Source organism: Papio anubis, chromosome 11 (assembly GCF_008728515.1).
Source record: "Papio anubis isolate 15944 chromosome 11, Panubis1.0, whole genome shotgun sequence".
NCBI classification, from domain to species: Eukaryota; Metazoa; Chordata; class Mammalia; order Primates; family Cercopithecidae; genus Papio; species Papio anubis.
In genome coordinates, this window is record NC_044986.1 from 105,205,403 (window position 1) to 105,219,649 (window position 14,247).

Consider the following 14,247-nt stretch of genomic DNA (forward strand, 5'->3'; position numbering starts at 1 on the left):
CAGCTAGTTTTTCTGTTTTAGAGACAGGGTCTTGCTGTGTTGCCCAGGCTGGTCTTGAACTCCTGGGCTGAAGCCATCCTCCCACCCTGACCTCCCAAAGTGCTGGAACTACAGGCATGAGCCACCGTACCTGGCCAGTGCCTACTCTTTATCTTAGGTTACTTCTATCCCCCTTTGGCCAAAACAAACAACAAAAAACACCAAACCAAAAAGTGGTTTGACAAAAGAATTTGTTAATAGATAAGGTTTTTGTCTTTGAATTCCTTGTACCCTGGTGATTAGTAGATAGGTAGATAAATTTGGTAATCATACAATCTTAGAACTAGGAAGATCGGTCTAATTTTTTACAGTGTAGGGATTTTGAAGGTAGGTCTTAGGACTCCTTCTGTGTGGCATGCTTTCCACTGCCCACACCAAATGTGGCACTTCCAATGCTTGCTCCTTTTCAAACAGTGTCTCTCTGACTATGGTTCATGCAGTGAGAGTTTAGCTGCCTTCAAATCTCTTCTGTCCTTAGTCGTCCTTGTCTGGTCAGTTGTAGTGTTTTTGCCAGGCCAAAAAATAGAATACAGTTCTGCCATCAGTCATTGTGGACTACAACCTCATGACATCTAATGCATGTGTTTTAGTTTTTGAGTATAACATAATTATGGAACTTACGCAGAAGCTACATGATTAAATAGCTCATGAGTTAGTTATAATCTTTGTAAAATCATGGCAGATAAATACTATGAAGAGTTGTCAGAGCCATGACAACATATATAAAAGAAATATTGCTTTTGTATGAACCTTGAGCTGAAAATGACAATTTTGCTTAACTATATAGATAATTTTTAAGAAGTATGTCCTCAATTCATTTCTTCTAAATCTATCCATCTGAAAAGCACAGAGAAGCTGCTTTAAGACTTTCCATGACAAACTGCCCAAAAAATTCAACTTTTTAAAGTACAGTCCTACCCTGAGGATCTTTTTTATGTCAAAATTTTTACCTAAGTGTAAAGTTTGCTGAAAAGGAGATATTTTTGTTGACGCACAGTGAAATACAAAGGATATGTTTATTCACTATTTTAATTAAGCTTTGATACTAGACAGGTATTATCATAATTCTATAAAACACTTTTTTTTTTTCTGCAGAAATATCACTATATGTGCTTTGGATCAGGGCTGTACTTGGTTCCTTATTTTAAGACTTAAAACCATTATATAAGTTGTTTCCTCTGGCAATTCTATATTTCTTTTATATATATTATTGTTCCAATATGTTGTGGTGAATTGCTCCTAATATTCTAGTCCAGTTGAGAGAATTGTTGAGTTAGTCTGTAAATTATCTTCATTAGCTTTTTGCAAATCAGAGACTGTATAGTATAACAGTCACTACTATAATACTATTTTCAATTAACATTTACTATATTCTAAATTTTTATGTGTTAGATCCTCCTTAAAGAAAATTTTAAGTTTTAATCCTTTTCGGTGTGAAGACAGCTGTGTAGAAAAGGCAGGCTCTATTTGGGTATAAGAAAATCTGCCTCGTAAAAGTATTTTCCATTTCATTTGCTTCATTTGTGTGTACAACATCTTAGAGGCATCTAAATTATTAAGAGTGCCACCCGGAAAGACAAATATTGCATGTTCTCACTTATTTGTAGAATCTAAAAAGCAAAATAATTGAGCTCATGGACATACGGAGTAGAAGGATGGTTACCAGAGACTGGGAAGGGTAGTGAGGGTGGTGGTGGGGAGGTAGGAACTGTTAAAGGGTACAAAAAAAATAGAATGAATGAAACCTACTATTTGATAGCAACAGGGTGACTGTCAATAATAACTTAATTGTATTTTTTAAAATAATGCAAAGAGTGTAGTTGGATTGTTTGTAACTCAAAGGATAAATACTGAGGGGATGGATACCCCATTCTCCATGATGTGATTATTACGCATTGTATGCCTGGATCAAAACATTTCATGTACCTCATAAATATATACACCTATCGTGTACATAAAAAATTAAAAATTAAAAAGAGTGCCATAAACACAGATTTTATCAGAGTCTGGTGATCAGTAGAAAAAGTGTAGCACAAGTAAGTTTGAAATCTTACCATTTAGAATGAATTCATCAACATACAGGTAAGGAACAGAATAGCAGCAGGGCATAACTGTATACCTTGAAATGCCCATTGAAAAATTTGGAAGATTAGCCTCAGTTGATTGGCATTTCTTGGTCTGTTTAACATTAGATATAGGCTTTTGTTGTTACTCACAGTGCTGTGTGGCACTGGCTCCTATCAGCTTACCTGAGCGGATTGTGTTCATCTCTTCCCAACTCCATGATTATGCTGCAGAGCAGAGCTTTTGTTTTTTAATTAAAAATTTATTTCTTAATTAAAAAATATAAACCCAGAGAGAGCTGATTGTTAAACATTTACCAGCTCACTACTGCTCATAAATGTGCCATTTAATGAATGAAAAGCAGGAAAAGTTCCTCAAATTAGGTTCCTGCTAGATCAAGGATTCCCATAATGCTTTCATTATTGCCTGCTTTTCCTGTTGCTTCTAATGCCCATGGGGGTTTGTTTTCACTGATCACAGGGACCCAATTGTCTCCATACCACAAGGACTACTCTTCCTTTATGTAACCATCTGTGATGACAATTCCTTTGAAGTTGGAAGTTGAAGGAGTTGAGAGAAAATAATATCACTACCAGAAATAAATAAAAAGCATCCATTCAAGATTCTACTGCCCTGTGGTCTAGTAGGTTTCACATAAATGGAAGCAGTAAGACCTAGGTATGAATCTCTTACTGTGAGAGCTTGGGCAAGTTATCAGTCTAAATCCTAGTGACCTCATCTGTGAAATGGGTGTCTGAGGATCACATGGGATACTGTATGTAAAGCTCACAGCACAGTGCTTGGCATGCAGTGATCATCCTTTGGTACCTTCTCTTGGTACCTAGTATAGGTCAGTAGAGAGTTCAATAACTTTGAAGACTTCATGGCTGCCTCCCGTTATTTTTATATGGAGTTCCTCCTTCCCCAAAAATGTCAGCATAACTTGGGTGAGGTTTAGCACAAATAAAATTTAAGACCTTGAATATCATTCTGCATAATAGCATTTTTAGATTTGAAGCGCTTCATTGCATTTGGATATTATTCAAGATTCTAGCAGTTTTCAAGTACCAATTGTGCTGGCTCTGTCAAGGTGAGAGGTGAATAGAAGTCAGAAATACTGTTTTTCCTCACTGATCAAGATCTTTTCTGTTGAATACTTGAAAAATGTAAAGTTTCTTTTAAAATAGAAAAATCTCATTTCAGTGAAACTTCGGTTCTTTTCATGAGACATCAACCTCTTTATTAAAATCTCATATACTTCTTGGTGACATTACTTCACAATATTGTTTAAAAGGACTTATCTAGCCAATGTGATGAATGAATGGTTTGCTTAAATTCAGTTATATGAGTTAAAAATGGGAGTATTGATGGAAGATATTTCACTATGTGGACTTTTTGCTATTTAGAGAATTATAGAATGAATATTTATTATTCAGTCATATAATTATTTATTAGGCAGAAAATTAGAGGGTGAATATCCTGAAAACTAGTAGGACTTTACATCTTTTCATTAATGAAACAAGATAGCATTTTGAAAATATACCTTTGGTGAACTTAATTAAAACATAATTTTAAAAATTAATTCATTATTTATAATAAAAATTTAAACCCTTAAATACATTTCCACACTGAAGACTTATTTAGACAGGTCTGGAAATTAAAATCAGATTGTAGATTTTATTGCTTGCTTATTAAGACCCTGAGATCATTATCTTAAATTTAATTTTACATGTTTTTTTCATGCTTAAGGTATATATGATCAAATTGAAAAATAGCTAATGATTTCCAGTCTTATAGCATTACTATAGAACTATACTGTCTAACATGGTCACTGCTATTTACATCTGACTATTGAGCACTTAAAATGTTGCTAGTTGGAATTGAGTTGTGCTGTAACTGTGAAGTTAAAATACACAGGATTTTAAAGACCTAGTAGGAAAAAGTATAAAATGTCTCATATAAATATAAAATATCTCACTGTAGTGCATAGTATGAAGTAGATACTCATAGATATTTGATAAATGAATGTATGATTGAAATAGGAAAGACAGTTAAGGATTTTTGTTGGTTTCGTTCATCGATTGAAGAGATTAACATGTTGCCTGGCCCATAGAATGCACACAAGAAACATTTGTGAACTTATTAACAAATAAAATTTGTTGAGTTATATTTGTTATAATTCATTCGTGTCCATCTTCATATAACAAATGAGTGAATGAATGAACGAACATAGACACACCCACACCCCCAACACACACCCTCACGCAAATAATAAAGAAGATAAAGTCCTCAGAGAGAAATCACCCACAACATATGTTAAACTAGTTCTCACTCTTCAAAGGGTACCAGTTATTTTAAAGCATCATTAACTTCATAGCTGTTTTAATGATATATTTAATTATAATTTTATTTTGATATTGTCTTATAGTTTGAGTTAAACATGGAAAAGCTCCATGGAAATAATTAGAATAAGGCTCACAAATTAGTGTTTTAAAAGTTCCAAACTTTTGAGCATTAGTAGTATTATTTTCCCTGGCTTAAAGTAAGATGAAATCATGATTTCAGGAAGAAGGAATCCTTAGTGAACATAGGTGTTAGTAATTTGATGCTTAAGGTTGGAGAAGGAACATTGACATCACTTGTTTAGTAAGGATTAGAAAAAAGAGGTGCATTTAAATAATAAAACTGTAATTGTAGAAATGTAAAAGTGTGAAATTTGTATTATAAACACATGTAACGTAAATTTTATTTATTTCAGGGTCTACATAATACAAACCTATTTCCCTTAAATGTTTTTCTTCCAAAACTCATAAATCTAGAAACACTTTCTTCACTAGGAATTTTCATAAAGTCCAGATATTCAAAGAGTATTTTGAAGGGCTAATGATAACCTGAAGAAGGAAAAATTACGTTCAAGGCACATAAAAGGAATAGAGAAGCTGTAGTAGTGCTGCTTCCACAGTACATTGAGTAGGAATTGTTATATTTGCAAAGAGTTCATGGTTCAAACTGACTTCAGTTTTTTTGTGTTAGGATAAGTGATTTCAATACATTTCCTTCATGTAGCTCTCTCCTGTCATCTTGGAGGCTGAAGGATCTTCAGCTCCTCTCCTTCCCTCATCTCTGTCCTATTGTATTGCTCCAGTGACATAGAACTTTTGGTTTTTTCAACTCTTGTCTCTGGGTCTTTGCAAATTGCTCTTTGGATGCCTTATCATCATTTTGTCTAATTCCAGTTTCAGTATCCTTTTCTAGGGGAGATCTGGTTGTTTATTGGTGATGTGGTTTAGCTCTGTGTCCCCACCCAAATTTCAGCTCCAATTGTAATCCCCACGTGTTGAGGGAGGGAGGTGATTGGATCATGGGGGTAGTTTCCCCCATGCTGTTCTTGTGATAGTGAGTGAGTTCTCACGAGATCTGATGGTTTTATAAGGCAGTTTTCCCTGCTCTTGCTGGCTCTCTCTTGCCTGCCACCATGTAAGAAGTGCCTGCTTCCCCTTCTGCCATGATTGTATGTTTCCTGAGGCCTTCCAGTCATGTGAAACTGTCAGTTAAACCTCTTTTCTTTATAAATTACCCAGTCTCGGGTTTGTTTTTATAGCAGTGTGAAAATGGACTGATACACTTGGTTTCTACTAAATTTTCTTGCTATGAGCTCATATAAATCCCCTGTTCCCTTTTAGGAGCACTATATTACACTTTCTCCAAAAAGTGCCAAATCATCTAGTTTTGCATGTGTTTGTGTAAGTTACAGTTCTAATGGTTGTTCGCAATATGCTCTATAACCCCCAAAACCCTTTCCTTTGTTTCCTTGAAAGTGAAAACTTCTTTATTATTTCCCCATTTTAATGTATGCTTTTTTTCCTCTTGAAAACATTACAAAAACAGGTTTTCTCCATAAATTACTAGGAAAGTATTTACATTGCTGTGTTTTCACAAAATTCATAAATCATATAAACAGGACATGTTATGAATTAATTGGTAGATCATCTATCTATGAATGGGTTAAAGAATTGCCAAGAGTGATCAAGCCCGCTCTCTTTCTGGCTCTTGATATGGTGTTGACAGCCAAGCAAAGAGCTTCTTCAATAAATCCACTCTCGTATTCAAGTTTTTCCAGATGTGAGAAGTAATTAAGTCATTGCATTTACTGAAGCCTTTTATGCTTTTCGAGCAAGAACCGGCAGCTGTGGTGAATTAACTCTGCTTGTTACATGTATGTGTGTTGCATGTGTGAATGTACGTATATACAAGCACACATGTGACATTTGCCAATAGTCAAATGAGATCCCACCTGAAAACAAAACAAAACCAAAAGCTGATATCAATAAATGCTAGAAATTTTTACAGCTACATTTCACAATTGAGAGGTGGGCTTTCTCCAATGATGCCTTTTTTCTTTCTATTTTTCCTGAATGTTAAAGAATTGAGGATAATCAAATCACTTGCATCGTTACAGAATTCTTTAAATGGTAAAGTCACGACTCTCATAAAACATAAACACATTTCAAAGATTTATAACTCATTAATACACGAGGGTACCAGTAAGACCTTACAGTTGGTTCATAGGTGATTCTGAAGAACCACATATAAATGCGTAGTAAAGAACACTGAAATGCATTTACAAATAGGTGCCAAAAGGGTCTATCTCGTGGGCAGTACTCAATTGCCTTCCCAGGAACATAGCTACAGTAATGCTCCCTTATCTCTGGTTCTCCTTTCTGAGGTTTCAGTTACTAAGATCTGAAAATAGGTGAGTGCATCAGAAGATGCTTTGAGAGAGAAAGAGAATGCATGCACATAACTTTATTACAGCATTTTGTTATAATTATTCTATTTTATTACTAGTTGATCTCTTACTGTGACATCTTAAAATTTACTTTTATTTCAATGGTTTTTGGGGTACAAGTGGTTTTTGGTTTCGTGGATGAATTTTATGTTGATGTCTGAGATTTTAGTGCACTTGTCACTTGAGTAGTGTAATTGTTCCCAATCTGTAGGTTTTAATCCCTTACCCTTCTCCCTTCTGAGTCTCTGTGTGAGACTTCTACAGTACTCTATGTGCCTTTGCGTACCGATTTGCTGCCACTTACAAGTGACAGACAATATGCAGTATTTGGTTTTTCATTCCTGAGTTACTTCACTTAGAATAATGGCCTCCAGCTCCATCCCAGTTGCTACAAAAGACATTATTTTGTTCTTTTTATGGCTGAGTTGTATTCCATGGTGAATGCATACCACATTTTCTTTATGCAGTTATTGGTTGATGGCCAGTTAGGTTGGTTCCATATGCTTGACATTGTGAATTGTGCTGTGAGAAACATAACGCATGCAGATGTCTTTTTGATATAAGGACTTCTTTTCCTTTGGGTAGATACCTGGTAGCGGGATTGCTGAATCCTATGGTAGCTCTACTTTTAGTTCTTTAAAAAACCTTCATATGGTCTCCTGTAGAGGTTGTACTCATTTACATTCCCACCAGCAGTAAGTGTTCCCTTTTCACCACATCCACACCAATATGTATTGTTTTTTGACTTTTTAATAATAACCATTCTGACGATTAAGGCAGTATCTTATTGTGGTTTTAGTTTGCATTTATCTGATGATTAGTGATATTGAGCATTTTTTTCATATGTTAGCCATTTGTATATCTTCTTTTGGGAAATGTCTTTTCATGTCATTACTATTCTAATTTATAAATTAAGCTTTATCATAGGTATATATGTATAGGAAAAACAATATGTATAGAGTTTGATACTGTCTATACTTTACAAAAAATGAGTGTGAAAAGCCATCACGGCAGGGAAACAAATCAGACAAACAAATTCTTCTCTCACTTAACCATTTAGGATGAATATTTTTTAATAAGAAATGTTGAATTCATTTTTCAAGTTAAAAGAAAAAACAGTTTATCTCTGTACTTTTTTCCCCCCACTCAGAACTGAATCTGGATCTATTTCAATTGTTTATTATAATTTTTATTTTTAAATCATGTATCACCATGTTGGGGAAAAGCACATGTTCTATCATTATTTAAAAAAGGAGAATAAAGTGACATAAGTATGAAGCATTAGTCAAAAACCAAGAAAGTCTTGTCATAGGTGACCTCAAGGAAGGTGAAGACAGTTGTGCACTGCACAACTCAAGATGGTGGCACGGATATGTTCCCTTGGCAGAGCTGTGTCTCCAGAGACTTGAATTACCCACCTGACAGTTGCTAAGGAAATACATTTGCTTACATGTAAACATCAAACTATCAAAAGATCAGAGGACTTCTGAATTATAAATATGCAAGTGAGCTCTTATCTTTAAACTGTCTAGTTGCAGAAGGCCCTTCTTAACTTTAAAAGGATATTAATGGCACAGAGAATGAGAAGACCCTTTCATGCCAAGTGTTTTTCCCATCACTGTGTACCCTTATTGGTGGTTGAAATAAAGCTTGTGTTTGTGGGGGGCTCCACTATTTTTAAGGTGCTTTTTTTTTAGAGAGAGAGTCTCTCTCTGTCACTTAGGCTGGAGTGCAGTGGCGCGATCTTGGCTCACTGCAACCTCCGCCCCCCGGATTCAAGTGATTCTCCTGCCTCAGCCTCCTGAGTAGCTGAGATTACAGGCGCGTGCCACCACACCTGGCTAATTTTTGTATTTTTAGTAGAGACGGGGTTTGACCATGTTGGGCAGGCTGGTCTCAAACTCCTGACCTCGTGATCCGCCCGCCTCAGCCTCCCAAAGTACTGGGACTACAGGTGTGCGCCACTGCGTCCAGCTGGTGCTTTCTTTTTATTAACTTCTGGCAACTCAGTTTTTCTGTTTATGAAGAATTAGAGGTAGCGAGGGGTTAAGTAATTTGCCCTAGAGGACATGGTAGACCCAGACCTGGACTTTGAGAGTCTCACCATAAGTGATGCATCTTGGTTTCATTCTGTATCAAGGCATGGGTAGAGTACTAAAGTAGAAAAGTAAACAGCATAAAAGAAGTGCCCAATAAGTAAAAGGTATGAGCAGCTACGGAGATTTTTCCTTTTGCAGCAACCCAATGTGAAAATATCTATTAAAATAGCTTGGTTTTTGGAAAAGTTGATAGGGGATTTTGAAACATGATAGCTGTCCATGAGGAACACTTTCTTCCTATTCTCCATGTCATATTTTAGAGCTATTGACAAGAAAACTTTGCTGTGATGAAGTGCAGGGCTTAACATTTTTTAGAGAAAACTTTGCATGAATTTTATATTATAGGTGAAAGGAAAAAAGATACATTCAATCAAAAGTAATGTTGTCTCTAGCTTGCCAAGCAATCCATTAAAGACTTCATCCAGCAAGTCTTGAGTGATGAGTGTTTTATTTCCTACTCTATCTTAGTATGAAGGATGTTTTATTCACCATCGTATCTCTAATACCAAGCACAGTGCCTGGCATAAAAACATTTATTTGTTGAACAAATGAACACAGGTCTTTAGTTAGGTTCTGATCCTAGTACTTCATAGTTTGCAAATGAGATAGATAATTTTTTCATAGCCTTCATTTTGTCATCTGTGAAAGAGAGGGCTTTAGGTGTATTGATTTCTTAAGGATCCCTTTGCTTGAAATTCTGATTCTAGAATCTCAAATGGAAAATTTGTGTTCACATTGCACATGGTGTTTGGTTTTTGTTTTCAAAACTTTGAGCATTAAATCTCAACAGCTTATTTTCTTGCAGCACAGTGAAGAGTCCTTAAGAACGTATTACATTATGGGAAATGAGAAATAACTGCAGTGCAAGCCTGATGAATGTAATTCACCTTGGGGAATAGGTGTCACCCTGAGCAACACCAGTACTGTCTCCTCAAATATGAGCCAAAAGGTGTGTCTCAGGCAGTTTCGACGAGAGTTTCTCCCTACACTTCTAGAAATTTGCAAGACAAGTTTACAGAAATTACTCCTCTTTATTTCCCAATAAAGATAATGTGATAGATCTATAGAATATTAGAATAATCTTCTGGCCAGCGGAGGACTTGAGGGAAATAATTAGAATCCACACATTCTTTCCTTTTATGGAACAAATAAAATGTACAAACAATGTCCTTGTGGAATCCACTGTACTGGGCCAGCATGATATGGCTGTAATCTTAGAGTTGTGGTTTCCAAATTTAGCATGCTTGGGACAATTTCTTTTTGGTACTTTGCTGGTGAACAGGATATGTGATACCATTAATTTAGCCTTTATCAAAAACTAGTTCAAGACCAATAGCTCCTTCTAGAACACAACATTTTAGCAGAATAGAGCAATATTTCCCTAAGTAATAGGTCATATTTCACAGAGGAGTGTTAGTTTTCTGGGGTAGTGGGTATAATTTAAAAAAAGTGATAGGTAGATAGAAAGATAGGTAGGTAGGTAGATTAGATTAAATTGGATTAGATTTGATGAGATAGATAGGTTTTGTGTTCAGGGGAAAAGGAGGTTAAGCAAGCCTAAGTAGGTTTTTTGGTTGAAGGTCTTCTGAGAACTTCTAATGTGTCAATATGCCTTGTAGATCTCTAAGTGGCAGGGGCAGAGATTGGGGTACAGATTTCCCAAACGTATTTGTTTAAGAAACCTGCTTTTCTCCCCCAGAATCTTTTGTGGAACTTTTGCCTCATGAAACACAATTTCAGAAATAATTTATACACGATGACTGTGTAGAATGTTTTTCTTGTTAGGGTTTTCAGTTTAGGTAAGGCCGAGGCATTTTTTTAATAACACATTGAAAACTAGATATGATATCAAGAGAAAAAGAGTTATGCTTGGCTACTTAGAATGATGTATTATTTTTAATAAATTTGTATTTTCTGTCATCAGTATTACTATTCCTTGTAGGGTATTTTTTTATGCCCAACGCTAATATGCTATGACTTGGTAAAATTAAATTCCCCTAGGATTTAAATAACCAGATTAATAAATCGTGAGTTGTAGAGAGTCTTGGAATTGCCTGAATTGACATTAAAATATTTGTTTTGAAAAATGTATTTTTAACCTTGGTTTTACATAACCAAGGACATATACCACATTATAAATATTGTGATGGTTTATTTTTCCAAACTTTTCTGAATGTGGGGTACCCATTGAGGAGTAATGCACATCGCCAATGAATTTGTAAAAATTGGCATGATGAGTAGAATTGCAGAATTCAAAGATGATGATGATTATTTTTGAAACAGTGATGTTTCTAGAATTGTTAAATTATATATCAACATGTGTTAACTGCAACTTCTCATGTTTAATGATGTTTACAATTAATACAATACCATACTCGCCAGTATAAGACTAACAGTCATCATTAACTCAGAATAGATTCTTTGAAGTGGTTCAAAGGGCTTTTCATAATAAATAACTAGCCGCTAATCAGCTAATATAAAGTGGGTATTTTTTAGGATGTGAGAAGCACTGGTGTGTCTGATAAAACATATAATTTGGGTTAACAAAATGAGTTTGAATGATCCAGATTCTCTACCCCAAGTCAGAAAGAAGTCTGACATTCCAATGAAAGCTTTATTTAGACAGAGATGAGGAGTCTTTGAGATAACAGGCTTTGGACTGTGCTATCTTGAGTGTTAGAGCTGAGTAGTTTTTGTGGAATCCTTAAGTCCTTTTTACACTCTTTTATGAATGAATAGAATTAGTAAGAGATAAATAAATTTTCTCTTTTGGATTTCTTAACCAGTGGAAAAAATGTTGACTTTAAAAGTTCATAAAATCAAGTTTTGCCCAAGAATATGTTATGTCCACTTGTGAGGCCAGCCTGGTAGACCTCTGGGATCCTGTTCTGTTCACTCACACACCACTGAGATAAGGAGTGAAGTGTGGGCTAAATAGGGCTGAGGCTTGGGCAAGGGCGTTTCGAACAGAGCACCAGAGACATCAGCATCTCAAGGACGCTGTGGTACGAAAAAGGACGCCACATGAGTAAATTTTAAAAATAAATATTTTAAAGGGTAAAAATGAGGGTCCCTGTATTTGAGGATGTAAAAGATGAAACTGAAGAAGAAACAATAGGGGAAGAAGAAAATGAAGACCGGGTGAGTAAGAAAACATACTCATGACCAGCGTTTGTTCCTCTAAATTGATGATGAGAAAAATGTTCTCTTTCTTTTTTTTTTTTTTTTTCAAATAGGTCTTCTATAAGCCTGTTATTGAAGACTTAAGCATGGAATTGGCCAGAAAATGCACACAACTCATTAGTGATGTAAGTGGCTGGAGTACTTTCTGTCTTATTTTGCATTGCACCTGTGGTATTATTATGTTATAGAGGCATAGAGCTGTGGGGGAAACCCTGAAATCACCTTTTAAAACACAGTCGCTTTCCAGATCATGGAACAAAGTCCTGAAATTTTAAGTGATTTCGCCAAAGTCACCTATACAGAGAATTTCGGCTAGAGCAAGTCTCCTCATTCTTAATCCAGAATCCTGTCCCTTATGAGGTTTGCTGTCACTCTGGCATGAAATCATAAGACATTGAATTGCAGTATTTATTCCGTTTGAGAACTCCCAAAGATTTTAAAATGAATGTAATGATGTAATTTGTCTTGGGTGGCCCTCTATGTAAATGAGTAGTCATTTTTTAACATTTTGGGGCATTCTGAAGAATTTAATGGACTTGTCTTTCAGAACAGGAAAATGCATATATATATATATATATATATATCTATGCATATAACTTTTATTTACAATTCAAGATTTGTGGATTACCGAGCTGCTTGCTAAGGACCCTGATATTAGAGAAGGATATTAGTGCAAGGGGCATTTTTGTTGTGACATTTTTTAGTAACTGGGATTGGTCAATATTACGCTTCAAGGGAATCCCAGAATATATTGAATGATTGAACGTATAGTTTTATGTTAAATATGTAAGCTAGAATTCAAGAAGTACAAGGAAAAATGTTGCTCACCAGGAATGAGAATTTAGATGATCCTCATTAACGGTTCTAAGAGGATTGCTGGTCCAGAGGAAGGGTAACTCCTGTAGAGTGAATATGTGCCTGTGTCTTCATTTAGAGAGATGAGCACAATACTGGTTGTTTCTGTTGTTGATAATGAGCAAGATGATCAGAATGTTTTGTACGTTTGTTTTCAAAGGGAAGTCAGTCCTGGGCAGGAGGACAATGGGCTGGCACGTCCTCCAAAGTCAATCTGCCTGGGTTGACTCCACAATAACCTTGGAAAGGTTATGTAACCTGGCTGGGCTCCATCCCTCAGCTGTAACATTTATAATAAGATTAAATAATGGTAATGCATCTAAAATGCTGAATAAACTATCTGGAACATTGTGAGTACTCCATAAATGTTAGCTGTTATTAACTACTCTGTCTGTTACTTACTTTTACATCCATCCAGTCACAGTTTAGATATGACTGGCTCTTTCTGACAAACCAGAAGACAAGCATAAAGGATGGTGGTGGGAAATCATACCCTTTCCCATATACTTGACATGTGATGTAATTACCCTTTAAATTAAATATTTCTTTGTGCTATTACTTAATAGTCATTAGCTATTGTATGTGACAGTTCTTTGTAAATTGCAATAATAATAAAAAATGACAACAACAACAATAACAATATTGGCAACAGTTAAGATTTAGTGACTACTATGTGCAGGGATTGCAGCTTGCGAGGTAGGCACTATGCTTTTTCTCATTTTTGAAGTGAAGAGATAGACAGAGAGGTTCAGTACCTTGCCTGGGTCACACAGTTAAGCAGCGGCAGTAATATTTGAACACAAAGGCCTCCCTCTTACGCTGCCAAGTTATCTCTCACTGTAGATTTCCATGAAATGTCGTTCTTTGCCTTATTATTATTACGCTACTATTAGTAGTAGTAATGCTGCCTACTAAAACTCTAAGTTCCTAACCTCTTCCAGCTTTGATATATTTTTATTGAAGTGCAATTATAACTGAGCTAACTTGTGTTACATAAACCATCAGGACTAAAGTGGTAACTGTAGTTAGTAGGTGATTTTGTTGGAGTTGTTTTGGGTAAGATTGTTTATCAGTGACTTTAAAACCAATGTGTTGTGGGGGTGGTGCCTTTATCATTTTGCAAAAGCTTAAAGCCATACGTTTCACACCCATGTAGGTAAAATTAAACAGATAGGCATACTTTCTGTTTATTAGAGATATTTGTTGCATGGTAGAATG

The 14,247-nt window shown here is 35.6% G+C and overlaps 1 protein-coding gene across 8 annotated transcripts in view; it reads left to right on the top strand.

Moving 5' to 3' along the window:
* Positions 1-14,247, top strand: part of NEBL (nebulette) — a 390,871-nt gene that overhangs the window by 258,422 nt on the left and 118,202 nt on the right. For 4 of the 8 annotated variants that reach the window (XM_031652467.1, XM_017944508.3, XM_017944510.3 and 1 more), the window contains one exon: positions 12,228-12,299. The exons of 1 other annotated variant lie outside the window; for it this stretch is intronic. In XM_031652467.1, coding sequence (XP_031508327.1) covers positions 12,228-12,299 — 72 coding nt within the window. Of the gene's footprint in view, positions 1-10,936; positions 12,133-12,227; positions 12,300-14,247 lie in introns of those variants that run through there. 3 more of the 8 variants (XM_017944511.3, XM_017944506.3, XM_009214061.4) reach the window with 3 other exon arrangements.